Source organism: Marmota marmota, unplaced genomic scaffold (genome assembly GCF_001458135.2).
Source record: "Marmota marmota marmota unplaced genomic scaffold, marMar, whole genome shotgun sequence".
In the NCBI taxonomy this organism is placed as follows: Eukaryota; Metazoa; Chordata; class Mammalia; order Rodentia; family Sciuridae; genus Marmota; species Marmota marmota.
Genome location: NW_026000242.1, coordinates 12,165,055 through 12,184,783, shown reverse-complemented (window position 1 = coordinate 12,184,783; position 19,729 = coordinate 12,165,055). Strand labels below are relative to the sequence as shown.

General features: G+C 41.1%; 1 protein-coding gene across 5 annotated transcripts in view; it reads left to right on the top strand.

Annotated features, from left to right (window-relative positions):
- Positions 1 to 19,729, top strand: part of Dixdc1 (DIX domain containing 1) — an 81,999-nt gene that overhangs the window by 28,953 nt on the left and 33,317 nt on the right. For 2 of the 5 annotated variants that reach the window (XM_048796020.1, XM_048796021.1), the window contains 4 exons: positions 7,971 to 8,100; positions 10,963 to 11,088; positions 13,127 to 13,358; positions 13,923 to 14,030. In XM_048796020.1, coding sequence (XP_048651977.1) covers positions 7,971 to 8,100; positions 10,963 to 11,088; positions 13,127 to 13,358; positions 13,923 to 14,030 — 596 coding nt within the window. Of the gene's footprint in view, positions 1 to 7,970; positions 8,101 to 10,962; positions 11,089 to 13,126; positions 13,359 to 13,922; positions 14,035 to 17,357; positions 18,253 to 19,729 lie in introns of those variants that run through there. The other 3 variants (XM_048796023.1, XM_048796022.1, XM_015489891.2) reach the window with 3 other exon arrangements.

Sequence of the window (19,729 nt, the reverse complement as noted above, 5' to 3'; positions counted from 1 at the left end):
GCAAGAAAGTAAAGAAATGTTCAAAAATGATCCAGAAACCTCACTGGGTGTAATTTCCAAAAGAATTGAAATCAGAATCTTGAAGAGATATTTGCACACATGCCGCCCATAGCTGCATTACTCCTAGTAACCAAGAGGTGGAAGCAACCCAGTTGTTCATCAATGAATGAATGGTAAACAAACTATATAGTGTATGATCCAGGGGAATACTGCAGCCTTAAAAAGAAAGGAAACTCCTCATATGCTTCAACATGGATGAACCTTAAAGGCATTATATTAGGTGGAATATGCTAGTCACAAAAAGACAAATAGTATACGATTCCTTTTATGCGAAGTACTTAAAGTAGTCAGATTTGTATAGACAGGTAGAAGATGGTTGCCAGGGACTAGGGGGAGGGGAAAATGTAGAGTTGTTCTAAAGGTATACAGTTTTAGCATTACAAAATGAAAAAGGCCTATAGATTTATTGTAGGACAATCTGAATATACTTAACACTACTGAACTGTATACTTAAAAATGGTTACGATGATAAATTCTGTTTTTTGTTTTTTTTTTTTAAATCACAAAAAGAAATGACCGGGACGTGTGGTAAGGATACAGGAATAAACAGGAGGGTGTTTCAGTGGCCAAATCTGAAATAATTTGGGCAGCAACATAAAGAGTTATAGTAATGGATTAATATAATTTTTGAATAAATTTTAAAAATTATCCATGAGCCCATATTAATATAAATGAGGGAAAAGAGAGTTCATCCTCATGGGAAGAATTCCCAGTAATAGAGAATGAATGATAGAATTAGAAAAATCATCATTTGGGAAACACCATAGTAATAATTGCTGCAGGAAATAAAAATCAATGGATCTTAAATTTAAAATGAATGGGGAAAAGTAATGATGAGAAAAAGGATATTTGCATAATCTACAGCATCTTCCCACAAGATGTTAATTACAAAAGGAAAGATAGCAGCTTTACAATAAAGAAACCTACTAGGCACTACTTTAACCAAGCCATCAAAGCTAACCTCATCAATAATGTGATGTATTGGCATCATGTGGCTTATGAGATGATGCCCTCAGAAGGGCACAGTATTCTTACCAAAAATCTATAACATGAATTTAATCATGAGGAAACTGCAGAGAAATCCATACTGAGGGACACTAAAAAATAACTGGGCAATACTCTTCAAAAAATTGCCCAAATTATGAAAGAAAAAGACTGAGAAACTCTTCCAGATTGGAGGAAAAAAAGGAGACATGACAGCTAAATGCAGTGTGAGATTTTTGGATTGGATCCTGGACCCCAAAAAAGACATCAGTGGGACAGTTGGTGAAATCTGAATAAACCATGAAGAAATGATAAATGTTTGAAGAGATAAATATATTTAAGCCTGACTTAAACATTATGTAATGTATATATGTATCAAACATTACATGATACCTCATTACCATGTTTTATGTATTAGTTAAAAATAAAATGTAAAAAGAAATTTGTATAAGTTCTCTAGTTAAAGGTATTTTGTTATTTTGTTGGTGTTAGTTTCCTGTTTTGGTCATTGTACGTGGTTCTGTTGAGATGTAGACAATTTGGTTAGTTAGATAATGAGTATAGGGAACTCTTTATACTGTTTGTTCTTTGCAAGCCTGAAGTTATTTCACAATGAAAAGTTAAATGAAAAAAAAAAAAAGTTAAATGAATTAAAAAATAATACTTGAGGACTGGGGTTGTGTGGCTCAANTTTTTTTTTTAAAGAGAGAGTGAGAGAGGAAGAAAGAGAGAATTTTTTTTTTAAATATTTATTTTTTAGTTTTCGGCAGACACAACATCTTTGTTTGTATGTGGTGCTGAGGATTGAACCCGGGCCGCACACATGCCAGGCCAGCGCGCTACCGCTTGAGCCACATCCCCAGCCCCAGAAGAGCAATAATTTTTAACTTTTTTTTTCTATACTGTAAGGAATTATTGCTAGGAGCGCTTTAACCTCACTGGATGTAAGTTTATATTTTATTTTGAGATAGGGCCCCACTAAGTTACCCAGGGTGGTCTGGAACTTGAGATCCTCCTGTCTCAGCCTTCCACATCTCTGGAATTATAAGAATGTGCCAGTGTGCCCAGCAATTATAATCATTTAAGTCAGGAATGGTTCCCCTTGGTTCATATCTCTGCATGTACCTAGGAACACTCTGTGTTTGGAAGTATTCCAGCTTTAGAGTATTCCAGAGAGCAGCAGCCACACACAAGCATGAAGCACGTAACACTGAAGTAGCACAGGCAGTCAAAGAATATTGATACAGGGGCTAAGGTTGTGACTCAGCGGTAGACCATTCGGCTACCATGTGCGAGGTCCTGGGTTCAATCCTCAGCACCACATTGAAAAACAATAAGTAAAGTAAATGTATTGTGTTCAACTACAACTAAAAAAATAAATATTAAAAAAAGAATATTGATACACCTGCGCCTCACCTTCTGAAATTCTGACTATATAATTCCCACTATAGAGTGGGGCCAAGGTGCTATTATTTTTAAAAGCGTTGCTGATGATTCTGATGAGTAACCAGGGATATGAATTCTTTGGTTAAGGGAACTGGAATATTTAGCTAGAAAAAGATTCAGGTCAGCTCTAGAAGAATCATATTGGAGAGATTAGGCAAATAAAGCTGAGTTTTATCCCTGGAGATAATTTGGTATATTTGGAGTGTATTAGCTTTTTGTTGCTGTGACCAGAATACCTGACAAGAACAACTTCGAGGAAGAAAGATTTATTTTGGCTCATGGTTTCAGAAGTTTCAGTGCATGGTCTGTTGGCTTCATTGCTTTGGGTCTGAGATGAAGCAGAACATTAGGGCAGTTAGTGGAAGGACATGGCAGAGGAAAGTTGCTCAGCTCATGGCAGCCAGGAAGGGTGAGGGAAGGTCTACTTTCTTCAGCCATGCCCCACTTACTTATAGTTTCTACTACCTCTAGTAGTCCTTTCAGCTATCAATGGATTAATCCATTAATGAGGTCAGAAATCTTTCAATCTAATCACTTCCCCAAAGTCCCACCTCTGGACATTGCTGGACATCAAGCCTTCAACATATGAGACTTTGGGGATATTCCAGATCCAAACCATAACATGGGGTAAGGTCTGTTTTGAAAAGCTTCCTTTGTTCCCTTGATATGCAACCAGGTATGGGAACAGTGGGCTGGTCACACTTAACTCTGCATGTGAGTTATTAGGTGTTCATGTTAAAATAGAAGTTCTGATTTGGTAGGTTAGACTCGGGAGGGGCCTGGGAGTCTGCATTTCTAACAGATCCCAGAGTGGTGCCAATGCTGCTGATATGGTAACCACCTTTTGATTAGGAGACAGCCAGTTAGTGTAGATTATTACACTATATACTCAAGCCCAGGATGTGGTAAGAGGGTGGTTTAGATTAAGGCACAAACTGAAAGTTTTAGTGAAGTCATTTAAACCTCAGAGATAAAATGTATTTAGTTGTGGAAAGAACATTGGTTTGGGAGTTAGATCTGAATCCAATGGTTCACTGTCTGGATAACCTTAAAAATAATTTGTTTCACCTTATTTAACATTTTCCTGGCAGATTAGAATGAGAAAAAAATATATTTAAAGCAATAAAGTAGAATAGGCATTCAGAAAAGTGGTAACTTTTATCATGTATGCTAGGGAATCCTCTTTTATTGGAAGACCAAAACTGTGAATAATGTGCATGAAAGTTATGGCTAGGAGCCTCTAATCAGTTTTGCATCAGAAACAACTTCTATTCTACAGAGAAGGGAAGGCTATGGTTTTAAGTAGAAATTATTTTGGTCTAAAGGAAAATACTTGTTTTTGTTTATCCCTCATAATGAACTTTTTTTTTTCCCCTTGGGGCATTGGGGATTGAACCCAGGGTGTTCTATCAATGAGCTACATCCCCATCCTTTTTTGGTTTTTATTCTGAGACAGCGTCTCACTATGTTGTTGGCTGACCTTGAAGTTGTAATTTTCTTGCCTCAGCCTCTTGAGTTGCTGAGTTTACAGGTATGCACTACCATACTCCATATGTATACTAACTTTTGCAGTCATCTGAGGTCTTGGCCTAATGAAAAGTGACAAATGGTTTACTGGCTCAAAACAAATATTTGTTGAGCACCCGCTACTCTTTTTAATTTTTTTTTAGTTGAAGATGGATACAATATTGTTATTTATTTATTTTTATGTGGTGCTGAGGATCGAACCCAGTGCCTCATATGTGCAAGGCAGGCGCTCTACCATTGAGCCCCAGCCCCAAGGATCTGCTACTCTTAAGAGTCAAATAATTTTTAACTGTTATTGACACTCTGCATAGAACATATTTCAGATCTTACCTCTTCTGAGTGCTTGCTTTCTTTCCTCCTTCAGGAAACCCTCCTTCTGAAGCTTGTCTTAATATTGGGCTAATACTTACTTAGCTCCCTGTGCACCCTGTCATAGCACTTGCCTCAACCAATCTGCAAGCTTTTCTTCTTCCCTTTCTTTCCTGAAAGCTTCTTGAAGGCACGGGGCTCTTTGTTGTCCCATCCTTAGTATAGTGCCTGCATTGAAATTGTTATTGATCTGATTGTGTAACACATGATGCTCTCAAAATGTCTGAAATATGTAAGAGTCAGGAAAGGCTTTCTGGAAAAGGTAATATTTAAGTTGAGACTTAGAAAAAGATAGCAGGTAGGTGCAGGTAGAGCAGCAGGAAAGCATGCCAGGAACCACACATAGTTTGAATGAGCTGAAATGTGGGGGATGCAGAGGGGTAGTGGGTGAAGCTGGAGTACAGGCAAGGGCTAGCTGCATATGACTGACTTAAATGGCAGCTAAGAAGATTGGATTTTATCTCGAAGATAATGGGAGTCTTTATGCAGGAATGTTTTGAGGGTGATACTATATACAGCTATTAGAGAGAAATTGGTTAGGAGTTTTATATATAAGCCAATTAATCAGACCCTAGCAGTTACTCTTAATGCCTTTTATGGTCTTACCCCTTTTTCCTCAGACAAGAGTGGTTCACTCCAGAGGTACCTTTGCCTTGTGTGCCTCTGGAAGAGCTGTGGCTGTGCGATGCAAGCAGACCTTGGAGCATTACATAGCTCATCCAGTTCCTGGGGATGGGTGTCTGGTCCTGTTAGGCAGAAGGTGCAGCTTTTATATTTCTGTTCTACAAAGTGAGTTGGATAGCAGGAGACCCTTGGTAAATGCTTGGACAGCATTTACTGGGTTTTAGTACTAAATCTGCAATGTCGAAGCTATGGGGGCATTGGAGAAGTTATATCACCTCTGTGAACCTCATCTGTAAAATGGAGATAATACAGACTGGTGCTTTTTCAAGAATTGAATCAGCAGGGTGCAGTGGTTTATGTCTGTAATCCCAGCAGCTCAGGAGACTGAGGCAGGAGGATTGTAAGTTTAAAGCCAACCTCAGTGACTTAGTGAGGCCCTAAGCAACTTAGTGAGACCCTGTCTCAAAATAAAAAAAATGAAAGGGCTGGGGATGTAGCTCAGCGGTTAAGAGCCCCTGGGTGAGGAGAGGACACAATTGAATTGGATGATGATGGTGATGATCACAATAATGACCATTTAGTAAGTATCAATTGTATTTTAGGCCCTGTGCCAGGTATATCATTAATTAAATATATTTGTATAAAACTCCATGGTAGGTAATCAGTAAACATTAGATTACTCCCCAACCTGCTCCTGATCGTTGTACGTCCTACAGTTTGTCAGTCACTGATAGATTACCTTAGCACTGTTTTCCCAATGATTTTATTCCCACAAATTGACAGAGAGTGAAACTAATGGACAGTTAATTTAAGCCAGGAAGCAACCAGTGAGTTATTTCCAACATCATTTAATTAAGGAAGTACTTGGGACTTTGAAATCTATGGTACTTTAACCAAATTATAATTTTAAAACAATTAGCCCTTGAACTTAATATTTAGGTTCAGGATCTTGGGCTGCTATAGAAACCAGATGGAGTTGCTGCCTGGACTACGACCTTGTTTACATACTATTTAGATGTTGGCTCTTCTTCTGACCAAATAATCATAATAACCTTCTGAATAAAAGTTCTGTTTAGTGGACAAAATATGAAATATATAAGGTTGAACAAGGGTTTGAAATGAGTTATATTGTCCCTATGTAGAGCTCCACAGGTTTCTTTTTATTTCTTTTCTTCTTTTTTTTTCCCCAGTACTGGGGATTACACATCCTAGACACGCACTTTTTCACTGAGCCACGTCCCCAACTCTTTTTAAATTTTATTATTTTATTTATTTTTCATACAACAATTATTTGTTTTTCTATCATTCTATATGTCTAAACAGGGTGGAATTGGGAGGGATTTTTAGTATAGTCAATGAAGCGAGGACAACATGGGTTTCATCTTGACACATGCTCACAAGAACAGGTGAAAAAAATCAGAGAAGTAGTTAATCACCTACTGGCTCCTAAATCTTAAATGGAATACATGGAGGATATCTGTGGCTTCTCTTTCTCAGTTTTAGCCTTAAATTGATTTATTTTGAAAATGTAATCAGGCATGGTGGTTATTGTTTATCTCTGTAATCTCATTGACTCAAGAGGCTGAGGCAGGAAGATCTCAAGTTTGAGGCCAGCCTCAGCAACTAAGCATCTTACTAAGACCCTGCCTCAAAATAAAAAAAAAAATAAAAGAGGGCTGGGGATGTGGCTCAGTGGTCAATTGCCCCTGGATTAACTCCCCAGTACCCCCCCCCAAAAAAATAAATAAATAAAAATTAAATGGTAAAGCCATTTACCTATTTCAGAGTTATCTAAGTGAAGTGACTTATGTCACTTCTCACATTTCATTGGCCCAAACAAGTCATGGGGTCATGCCTAACTTCAAAAAGTGGGGAAGGGCAACTATTTGTATGCAGAGAAGGAAGAAGACTTTTTATTCTTGTTATTGCACCATTTCAGTTTGTCCTTTATTGACAGCAGTCGTTTCCATAGCTTGATTAAAGTAGTATCAGCCAGACTTCTCCACTGTAAGATTTTTTTACCCCTTCACATGAATAAATATACTATAGAGAATTACTTTGAAACTATATAAAACTTCCATTCTTCATCAAAATTTTACTAATTAATTAATATCTGAACAGGCTCACAATTTTAGATAGGCTCTCACTAAGTTGCCTAATCTGGCCTTGAACTTGTGATTTTCCAGCCCCAAAGGATATAGGCATGGACCATCACATCTGACCCCTTGCAGATTTCTGATAATATAGGGCCTTAACTTTGTCTGAAGTGACTGAAAATGCCCCTCAGTCTTCAGTAACTATACCCTTCTCACTATATCCTTTTTCTTTTCCCTTCTTTGTGGTGGTTTTAGTTAATCAGATCCTTTTTGACAACATAAAGCGCGGATTAAAACTAACTCTGTAGCAATCCTAGGATTATGGGCTCAGGAGAATAAATCTTGGGTTGACTTTGAGATGATTTCAGTTAAGTTTCATTCTGAAAAAAGCAGCTATGGGAGAGGCAGCTCTGAGCTTGGGTTATTGTTTATCTCTCCTTCCACAGGATCAATTTGTATGAGTATCACAGTCCATTGTGAATATGGTGCATGAGGGATTGTTACTGGAAAGCATAATGGGTTGCTGGCAGCAGTGATTATGCCTGAAAACTGGCTGGAGTCCTGGGTCTAGCCCTGTCAACAGAGCGAAATTCAAGGAGAGGAGGAATGACAATAATTTAAACACTCATCTCCTTTTCTATCTCTCCAGTGCCATTTAAGTCACAGGGTAGCTTATCCCTAGAGATTAGCATAAAATTAGAGGGTATGGCCTGTACAAGCTTCCTTCTCTCTTTCCTTAAAATCTCCTTCTTCTGGATATAGATTGTCCACCATACTACGACCTCTCATGCGGCCTTAGAGGTACAGGATAGGGGATAAGACTAATATGCTACCTTTCCCTCATTTCCACTTTTTATTTTCCAGCAACAGCTCCAGGCCTATGTGGCCTGGGTGAATGCACAGCTGAAGAAGAGGCCATCAGTGAGGCCTGTGCAGGACCTGCGACAGGATCTCCGCGATGGGGTGATCCTGGCATATCTCATCGAAATTGTTGGTCAGTTGGCCCTGGACTCTGATGTTACCATAGACTTTTATCCTTCATATGCCCTTTGACACAGGTTGATTCTTTAGAATATATAGCAGTGGAAGTGGAGAAAAAAATACTTGCCAAACTTTTTTTTTCTTTTTAAAAATTTTTTCATTTGTCCTTTTTAGTTATACAAGATACTTGGCAAAACTTAAATCATTTCTTCATTGGTCAATACTGTGTACTAGGCACTGTTTCTAAGTTTGGGAACATAATGAATGCAGTCGGTGTTCTCAGGAGTCTCTCAATCTAATTGGAAAGTCTGGAAAGTGAAGTCAGTTCCATTAATGTGCTTGGTGCTTTGATGGGATGAACACAGAAAGAAGTACATAGAAGGGACACCCTTCCCAGTCTGAGGGGTTCAGGGATGGCTGACCAGAAGAATTCATGTCTAAACTGAAGCCTGCCAAAAGAATTGACGTCTGCTGGGTGTTGTGGTGCATGCCTATAATCACAGCAGCTTGGGTTCAAAGCCAGCCTCAGCAACTTAGCAAGACCTTGTCTCAAAATAAAAAATAAGTAGGGCTGGTGATGTGGCTAAAGCTCAATGATTAAGTACCCCTAGGTTCAATTTCTAGTATGTATAAATAGATACATAGATAGATAGATGTTTAAATGGACGCCTTCCAGAAGAACTGATGTCTAAACCAAGATCAGAAAAGGAAGTAGTAGCCAGGCAAAATGAGGATGTTACCAGCAAAACACTCCTTTCTAATACTCACTACATAAAAGGGTTTTTGCTCTTGAAACCCTGGCACCATTTTTACTAGCTGTTACTGTAATTTTATGTTCATAGCTCTGCAGTTGTTTTTACTTTTATGTGGTGTTGGGGATCGAGCCCATTGCCTCACTCATGCTAGACAAGCACTCTACCATTAAGCCACAATCCCGGCCCTGCAATTGTTTTTCTTACCAAATGGTAATTACTTGTGGTAATTGTTTATTTATCTACCTTTCTTCTGTAAAGACTGAACTCTTTTTAAGAGAATGCACAGTATCATTTTTTTTTCTATCTCCACAACCTCTAACCATGGGGACCTAGTAGGTACTCAAACATTTATTGTTGTATTAGTCAATGGACCATGCTTAGAGTCCTTGAGGGCTGTAGGGCTTACGAGTGGTATGGAAGAAGCAAAGTTTGCAACAGGCATTACCTTGTTGGGACAGCTGGTGAATTCATCAGAGCATTTATTTGTAATGATAATAACAACGTCAATACTAATAGCAGCTGCCAGGATTAACCTCTTTCTATCTTGTTTAATTTCTTGTGCTGGGGCTCTAACCCTGAGCCTCTCACATGCTAGAAGTACTCTTCCACTCAGCTACATCCTCAGCCCTTGAACCCTACTTTCCACTGTGTCTTTGCTATATAGAAATAACCTCAAGTTATCTCCCTAAATTCATATGGTTAGCCACTAACTTTCCCTTGAGTTGAAGATATGAATATTCAGCTTCTTATTCAGCATCTCTACTTGGTGTCTAGTGTGCAGCTCTAACATCACATGTCTTAATCAGAATTTTGATTTTCTCCTTTCACTGATCCCTTTCCAAGTTTTTTCATCTAAGGAATATATTACATTGCCATTCAACCAGTCATTAAAGCAGAACACTTAGAAATCATTCTTAATTCTTTCTCTTGTGGCTTAAACCTAATCATTTACATGTAGTTTCTGCTTTATATTTATAATATACTTAATATATGACTTCTTACCATCTCTTCCTCTCCCCAAACCATCATTATCTGTCATGAATATTTTCATTATCTTCCTAACTAATCTCCCTTTATCTTCTTCGCCTAATCCATATACACAAACTCAAATTGGAAAAACATAAACCAGATGACCATTAGTCCTTTATTTTAAACTCTCCATTGGTTTTGCCAGGTAATGTGGTGCATGCCTATAATACCAGTAACTCAGGAGGCTGAGGCAGGAGGGTTGCAAGGTTGAGGGCAGCAATAGCAGCTTAGTGAGGCCCTAAGCAATTTAATGGGAGCCTGTCTCAAAAAATAAAAGCACTGGGGATGTAGCTCAGTGGTAAAGCTCTCCTGGGTTGTAAATAAATGAAATAAAATAAATTCTCCATTGGCTTCTCATTACACTTAGAATAAAATTTTAGGCTCTCTACTGTGGTCCACAAAGCCCTACAGGACCTGGCCTTGCTACCTCTCTGGCCTCTCCCAGGACTCTGTGCTTACTCCACTCCAGCTACACTGGTCTTGCTCCTATGCCTCAGATATGCTGAGCTCCAATCCTACCTGTGGTTTCTTAATTTGGAATGCTTCCTCTTCAAATCTTAACATCTTAATATTTTTAAGTCTTAACATCATTTATTCAGTCTCTGCACAAATGTATTATCAGAGAGGCCATGATTACACTTCTGTATTTTTCCTCATAGCATGTATCATTCATTATCTGAAATTATATTAAGCATTTATGTGTAATCTGCCATCCCTAGAGATGGAAACTCCCCAAGGAAAGGTTACCTTGTTCACTGCTCTCTGTGATGCCATGAACAGTGCTTGGCACACAGCAGGTGCTTACTTAATATTTTTTTGAATGAATAAATGTATATATACTACCTTCATAGGTCCATGGGTTTAGATATAAAAATTTGAAGGCCCTCCAAAAGGCTTTCATTTTCTTCTTCCCCATCCAAATTACAAAAACCAGGATGTAATTTACTCATATTTTCTTGATAATTTTATTGTTCATATCAAATATTCCCTTCCTTTGTGTCTAGCTGCCGTGTAATTTTGATAATATTTCTCCATGTAACGTATGTGTATATATATATATATATATATATTTTTTTTTTCTTTTCTAACAGCAGGAGAAAAGCTGAGTGGGGTACAGTTGAGTCCAAGTAACCAACAAGAGATGAAGAATAATGTGGAGAAAGTACTACAGTTTGTGGCCTCCAAAAAGATTCGTATGCATCAGACTTCAGCTAAAGGTTGGTGTCTCTTCACATCCTTGGTGGATGAACACACTCAGCTTTACTGGTGTTTGCCAGTCTTAGAAGCAACACTCTTGGTTGTGTAGCCACTGGCTCTTTTTTTTTTTTCCTGGTGCTGGAGATAAGAACTTTATACATGCCAGGCAAGTGCTTTTCCACGGAGCCACATTCTCAGCTAGCCAAGGGTTGTAGAATGGCCTCATGTCATTTTTCCATAACAAAAGTTATCCTCTTGGGATGGAGTGATTATCAGAATCTGAGTGCTGTGGAAACCTGGGTGGAGATAGAAGTTCTCTATTCTTTGTAGTTGGATACAGATCTCCTTGAGTATATATGGGAGAATTAATGGTACAAAAATAAATGACAAAATTATATTAATTTTAGAATTTCTAAGTTTTCAAAAATAGAAATAGATAATATTTTTCAAGTTCCTTGGGTTTTTTGACCAAATATTATTTCACATTATCATAACATGTTTTTTTCTCCCAGTTTTCTAGAAGGAAAATATTTTATAGCATTTTCTTAATATCAATACATTCCAGGCTCTGTGGCCTCTGAATATGCCCTCTTCTGTATTGACATGACCCAGGTGGGTTTGACCAGGCTGCAAAGAAAGAGCAATATAGGTGTCCTTAGAAAACACAGGCTCCCTAACCCTTTGCTGTTTCTCTAGAATTGATTGGATCTAGTTCTGTTGCAGCTTCAGTTTCTGGGTCTGATTGCCTGTCTGAGAATGGAGTCAGAAGGGAGCCTTCCTTTCATGATGGATTATTGGAATTCTTTGTGTAGGGGTCATTCAGGTGGGCAAATGCTGAACCATTGAGAACACTCAGAGGACGTATCAAATAATCCTTTTCTAAGTTTTGTATATTTAAAAGGTTAAGAGGCTAAATAAAGAGAATTTTACCTTGAGTTAATTTTCACCAGTTCTATCACATTACTTTTTGCCTTTTTTTCTAGGGCAGAATTTAGAGAGCCATATCTTTGATCTGGTCCCCATGTGGAGTGGGCTTGGGGATCTGGCCCAGTAAAGTCGCTATTTTTAAGGGAACCCTGCCATTCAGGGCATCATTGTCTTTTACCTGGAGAAGCACTACAGTTTCCTAATTAGTCCTGCTGCATTGATTTTTTCCCCTTCCTTTTCTGCTTTCCACACTGCAGCCAGAATGATCTAAGAATGCGTATGCTTATGCTATTCCTCTGCATTGAGGGCCCTTAGAATAAAATCCGAAGTCTTTCCTATGGCTTACTCTGTCCTGTATGACCAACCTCTATTTCTCCATCACTGCTCATCTTTCCCTTCTTCCTCTGGATCCAGTACTCTGTCCATGCTGAACTTCTCTCAGTTCCTTCACCACAAAGCTGAGCCCCAGAAATATAACATAAATTACACTGGTAACTTAAGTTTCTAATAGCCATATTATAAAAAATTAATGAGATGATACTTTATCTAACTCAATATATCCAAAATACTATTGTTTGATTCTGAAATCAGTACAAAAATTACTGAGATATTTTTGTACTAAGTCTAATGAGATATTTGTCATTCACTTTTTGTGTGTGTATTAAGTAAGTACTATACTTAGAGCACTTTTCAGTTCAGAGTAGTGAAATTTAAAATGCTTAGTGGCAGCATGTGGCTTGTGGCTCCTATGTCAGACAGTATAGCTCTTTCACTTGCAGGCCCTTTAAACCTACTTTTCCTTCTTCCTAGATTACTTTTTTCCCTTCTCTCATCTCATGGACCACTCTTCATCAAACAAGTCTCAGTTGAGGACTCACTTCCTTTAAGAATATATCCCTGAGCCTCTAAGATGCCTCTACTCTGAGCTCCCAAAGACTTCTGTACTTCTGTGATCAGAATGTTATTGTACTTATTATGTAATTGCTTTTAGACCTTCTGTCTCCTTTGTTGAACATGGCTTTGTGAAGACCAAGACTTTGACTTCCTTTCTTGTGTGTCACTAGCACTTTGTAATGCAAGTCTTCAGCCTCTGCTTCTTTCTCAGGACTTCTTGGTCTGTTTGGTCCTCAGATATCGTGGAAGGAAACCTGAAGTCCATCATGAGGCTGGTCCTTGCGTTGGCAGCTCATTTCAAACCTGGCTCTAGCAGGATGGTGAGCCAAGGACAAGACTCCAGAGCCCCTCTACAGAGTCACCAGCCACATTGTGCCACTGCCGTGGCTCAAGGAGCAGCTGCTGCTTTAGCTGATGTGTGCCATGACATGTCACGATCAGGACGGGATGTCTTCAGATACAGACAGAGGTAAGAGTAGAAATCTGGGGATGGAAACTGATATCTCTCTCTGGTATTTCTTCTCTTAGACAATACTAGTGCAGGAATTGGAAGTATCACTTAAATAGCCCCACATTGCAGAAAAGAACATGGAGTGGAGGTTTGGGAAGGTACTCCAAGAGAAAAGTTTATTTCTGTTTGAGATGATTATTTGCAGTTACTAGAATGTAAGGGAACTATATGTGTTCGGTTTTTCCTCTGGTTCACAGAGAGAGATGTAGGAGTAACACTTTAGTCCGTCTGGGGGAGGATCTACCCTGGTATATATCCAGAAGACTAAGCTGTCCTGGAGAGTCATGGCAGAAGGTCCTTTGGGGATTATGCATATGATGAGGGAGAGAACAATCCTGAAATGTTGCAGAGATTGATGAAATTCCTTTTTTTTTTTTTTGGCCTGCCTTCCCTACTAGATTTCTTTGAGGTGGGGTTTTGCCTTATTCATTTTCTTGCTTATGGTGCTAGAGTATCAGTACTTTTAGAGTTGACCTGATTTGAAGAACTGATACTCTCCCCTTTTTTACTCTTTGGCTTTAGGAACAGTAGCATGGATGAGGAGATTGAGAATCCATACTGGAGCGTGCGGGCACTGGTGCAGCAGTATGAAGGACAGCAAAGGTCTCCTTCTGAGTCGAGCTGCTCCAGGTAATTTGGCCTCAGATTCCTTATACTACAGCTGAATTTTTGGGTATTCTCAGGGTTCTCAACTTCAGGTGGCAAAACAGCAAGCAACTAAGACACTTAACCTCTTTTTTTTTTAAAGAGAGAGAGAGAGAATTTTTTAATATTTCTTTTTTAGTTTTCGGTGGACACAACATCTTTATTTTATTTTTATGTGGTGCTGAGGATCAAACCCAGTGCCCCAAGCATGCCAGGCGAGCACGTTACCGCTTGAGCCACATCCCCAGCCCCCCTAACCTCTTTTAAAAAAATTTTTTTATAGTTACAGATGGACAGCATGCCTTTATTTATTTGTTTAGTTTTTAAAAAATATTTTTATATTTTTAGTTTCAAGTGGACACAATATCTTTATTTTACATTTACGTGGTGCTGAGGATCGAACTCAATGCCTTAAGCATGCTACGCAAGCTCTACCACTGAGCCACAACCCCAACCCCCTGTTTGTTTAGTTTTCTTATGCAGTGCTAAGGATAGAACCCAGTGCCTCACACATGCTAGGCAAGTACTCTCCCACTGAACTACACCCCCAGCTCCCTAACCTCTTTTCCTATCCTCAGTTTGACTTTTAAAAGAGAGCCCTCAGCATTGCATGTGATTTTGTATTGACAGGAGGTGAATGAGGCTGGTGAATTTTTCGCACAGAGAAACTGTGGAGCCTCAGTGCCAATGCTTAGCTGTGACCACATGGGGGCATGCCTGGGACCTGTCAGATCCCAGCCTAGTGGTGCTGACATTTGTGTACCAGCTGCCAGTGTTTATTTTTTTTAAAATTTTTTTATTGTTGGTTGTTCAAAACATTACAAATTTCTTGATATATCATATTTCACACTTTGATTCAAGTGGGTTATGAACTCCCATTTTTACCCCGTATACAGATTACAGAATCACATCGGTTACACATCCACGTTTTTACATACTGCCATACTAGTGACTATTGTATTCTGCTGCCTTTCCTATCCTCTACTATCCCCCCTCCCCTCCCCTCCCCTCCTGTCTTCTCTCTCTACCCCATCTACTGTAATTCATTTCTCCCCCTTGTTTTTTTCCCTTTCCCCTCACTTCCTCTTATATGTAATTTTGTATAACAATGAGGGTCTCCTTCCATTTCCATGCAATTTCCCTTCTCTCTCCCTTTCCCTCCCACCTCTCATCCCTGTTTAATGTTAATCTTCTTCTCATGCTCTTCGTCCCTACTCTGTTCTTAGTTACTCTCCTTATATCAAAGAAGACATTTGGCATTTGTTTTTTAGGGATTGGCTAGCTTCACTTAGCATAATCTGCTCTAATGCCATCCATTTCCCTGCAAATTCTATGATTTTGTCATTTTTTAATGCAGAGTAATACTCCATTGTGTATAAATGCCACATTTTTTTTATCCATTCGTCTATTGAAGGGCATCTAGGTTGGTTCCACAGTCTTGCTATTGTGAATTGTGCTGCTATGAACATCGATGTAGCAGTGTCCCTGTAGCATGCTCTTTTTAGGTCTTTAGGGAATAGACCGAGAAGGGGAATAGCTGGGTCAAATGGTGGCTCCATTCCCAGCTTTCCAAGAAATCTCCATACTGCTTTCCAAATTGGCTGCACCAATTTGCAGTCCCACCAGCAATGTACAAGTGTACCCTTTTCCCCACATCCTCGCCAGCACTTGTTGTTGTTTGACTTCATAATGAGCTGCCAGTGTTTATGACCGCCAGTTTCATTGCACTGTCTTGGATCCTGAGTATGACTCTTAAGTTATGTCTGGAGAAAGCTGTATAAATCTCATAGCAAGAAAGGAAATTCAGCAGAGTTGTCTGAAGCATTAAGAGTATTCCAATATTCAATTTCAGGGCTGGGAATGGTGGCAGATCAGTATGTATTTGAGTGGGCTAATAATGTTTATGACTCTAGGTGGAGAGGCTGTCTCAGTCTCCTTTAGAGCCAAGGGCAGAGACAAGAACAGGACACTGCTCTAATAAAAGCCTGACCAATGCCAAGAGTAGTGAAAGAAAAAGATTATTTTCCTGACTCATGTAAATCACACTCCTGCAAACACATCCTCAGATCATGTTAGCTCATTTACTAATTTCATTTTATTGATGAATCATATTTTACTTACGTTGTAGTGACTTTTTTCTCGTACCTTAACCAGTGAAGTCTATTCTGTTTAAGCCTAATTGTTCCTTCTATATATTTGTTTTTTTCTCTTATGTCTTTCCCTCATAAAAATCCATCCTATTTTGACAGACCATTTTTATTGAGGTCATATGGAACTCTTTCCAGCATTTTAATATACTGGTAACCTTGATCAACTTTAAAATTTTCACATTTAAGAGGTGTTCTTTTTTATTTATAAAATGCACATACATCAACCATTAAACATTCTGAAGTATACAATCCAGCACACTCATTTAGTATCTTCATAATGTGCAGCCATCACCACTATCCCGTTGGAAGACATCTTCATCATCCCAAAAGTAAGCCCATAACCACTGAGCAATATGTGTGCTTTTAATGACAGTCTGAACCATTGCTTTTTTGCTTTCTGCTTGGACTATCAGTTGGTACAGAATCAAAAGATATTTCCTTGTATAATGAGATCTGTTGCTTCCTGCAGTCTATAAGCCTTTTACTCTTCTGATGACAGTGCCTGTTTTAGTTAGACAGAGATGAGGAAATGGATCTCCTCCTGAAAGCACCTGCTTCCTTCCTCCAAGCAGGAGGACTTAGATTGGGGCTGGAGCTCCTGAGATTGTGTAATTGAGGGACCCACTGGAAAGAAGGCTGCTCAGGACACTGTTCTAGGAGAGGGGTTGGAGGAGAATAATTTGTATTCATTCTCCTTTGTTTTCTTCTCCTTCCTGGTTTTGTCATTTTCTTCTTCTGCCAGTCCCTCACTCAGCTCACTGAGAATTCACACTCTGCCTTTTCTTCCGGAAGTGTCCAGGGAAGGAGTGGGCTTCTCACAGCTACCAGGGACCAGCAGGCCCTGGCACTTCTGTCCCCGCCCCGCCCCAGGGAGTACCCCTGAAGGGGATAGGAGACTTGATAGGAGACCCAGGGATGTGGGTGGTCCGGAGAGTGGCTCGGAAGATAGGAAGGACAGCCCCTTAGGTCTGATCCCCTTTCCTTGGAGCTCCAGGAACACCCCGGGCATAGCCCTGCCCGCCTGTTGCTCCATAACCTCGGGCCAGCCTGTCACTGTATCCTAGCAAAAAGATCCTCAGTTTGGTGGGGAGAGCGGCGGTGTGTGTGTGGGGGGGAGTGGGCGGGGGAGGGAGGAGAAAACAAAATGCCGGAGGGGAAGGTGGGAGGAAATGGGCGTCCAACGGGTTTCCTAGGGACAGCCTGAGTCTCCACCCCGCTAGCTTCCCCCTCTTGCGGGAAGCCGGGCTGGGCTCCCTGCGGGTTAAACCAGCGCGTTAGACCCTGTCCACTAAGGGAGGGGTCGCAGTGGAGCGGCAGCGATTTCCAATCTGCGCTTCTTAGGACCAGGATCACTCGAGCCCTCCGGGTAATTCTTCCGACCCGTCGCCCTTCCCCAGCCTATCCTGGGGCTCCAAACCGTCCCCGGCTGCCCGGACCCCGCCCCTATCCCCGGCTCGCACCCCTACCTTTGCCCAGAGCGGCTTGGGTCCGAGCCCAGCGCTGCCTTGTCGCATGTGACATCCTGGGAAGGTTCGGGAGGGAGGCGGGTGAGGTGGGAGGGATAGGGGAGGCGGTGCGGAGCGGGATCACCCGCACGCTCACGGCTGGGGACTCGACGCACAGCCGGAGCTGCTGGGAGCCTCTCTCCGGGTCGGAGATGGGTTGAGATGCCTTCGCCTCCGGGGATGCCCAGAGCCGCGCGGCCGCGGAGACTAAGATGCAGCTGCCAGGAACTGGCTGTCGACAAGAGGAGGCGGCTTCCTCCGAGGCTGGGCTGCGGCAGAGTCTGAGCTGCTGGGACAGTGCGCTTCACACCCGGGAGCATCCCTGTCTCTGGTGCCGAGACGCCGGCCTCTGCCCTTTATACTTTCTCCGGCAATTGGGACCAGCTTCTCCGCGGGTTGGCTCGTCCCGGGAGTCGTTCTTCGGGCCCCAGAGCGGGGAGACATGCCTGATTTGGGAGAGCTGTGACTCTCAGCCTTCCACTTCACCCAGAGAAGCAGGCTTGCTGAAGCCCGATCCAGGAGGGGGACCATGGGAGGGACCCAAGTCAAATGGTGAGCTGAAGCCACTTGGGCTTTGCAGGTGGGGGCATGGGTGGGAACAAGGCCAGGACTGGAGGATGCTGTTGGCCACAGAGACGGGGTTCAGTCGTGGCGCTTTATTGGGGAGGACAGGCTGCTGGCCTGGGATTATAACTATAAAATACGGTGGTTCTAGGCATCTGGAGCCAGCTATAGAGGAAGGACTGGCCCTTTTCTGTTTCTGCTAAAGGAGGTGTCTTCGGGAGGAGACAGGATTGTTCCTTATCGCCCATCGCCTAAAAAAAAAAAAAATGATTTGAGTCTAATTTGAAGGGTCTTTGCCGGGGAGATTTCTTGTCTAATAAATTAGCATTGGAGAGATATTAGACCTGTGGGAATTAAAAAATATTACCAGTTGGACCTGATTTGTAATCATTTGTTCTCTGACCTCAGAGAGGATTATGATAGCAAGTAGGGGATTTTTTGTTTATTTTAGGTCTTTTAAACTAGTCCGGGAGGAGCCAAAGTCTTAGAATTAATTAGCATTAAAATACTTTTCTCTGACCTGAGGTAGAGGATTTAATGCACCTCCTTTATCCGTGAAATACTTAGGGAGGCAGCACCCTCCCTGCTCTGGCCTGCGCCTCTGGATTTTTCTCTCAGGTCTTTCCCCTTTTTTGACTTGGCCATCTAGTTTCCTGGTCTTACCTCTGGCCTCACCCAGGCAGCCTCAGTTCAAGAAAAAGAAATGTTGTTTTCCTTTGGCTGCTCTGCCACGCCCCCAAAGGGGTTGGTTATCCAGGCATCCGCCCCCTTCTGCCCTTATATGGGGAACAGCTCACTTACGAGGAGGAGGAGGAACGGAGCATGCATCTGCGCTTTTAGGAAAGCAGTTTTCCAGCATCCTAAGTTCACACTACCCCTGTCCCCGTCCTCGCTTTGTCTGGCACCTACTTCCTGTGGTCCAGCCAGATGCAGGCAGTGGAACATCTCAGCAATAGCACCTTGTCATCTGAGAAAGTGGGGCTGCCTTATTCCTCAAAGAGGAGCAGCTGTTGTAGGTTTCTTTCGCACCTGGATTCCCATTTCTATAAGAGGTAAATGCTGAGGCCTGAGCAGTCATAAATCTTATAAATGACATAGCAGTCTTAGTTGAGAGCTTTTCCAGCATTTTAATTCATGCTGGTCTGAAACTCAGATTGCATAGGTGGTGAGAGATGAACAGGAGTTCTGGAAAGCACTCATTGTTTCTCATCCTCCTTACCCCTTTTGCCTGTTTGTGTTGTAGATCTATACATATTATTAAGCAACTTTTTTTAATGTGGAGTAGCACAAAACTATAAATTTTTTTCCTGTAGTTCTAAGAAGAAACAGAATATAGTACTTACCAAGGTCATATCCACCAAAACACTTCAACTGTGGACACTAGTCCTCAGGCTGCTTTACATGAGGTTTTGAAGTCTTTGGCTGTTTCACTGTGGTTGGCTCTTGTTTTTTGTGGGTTTCTAGG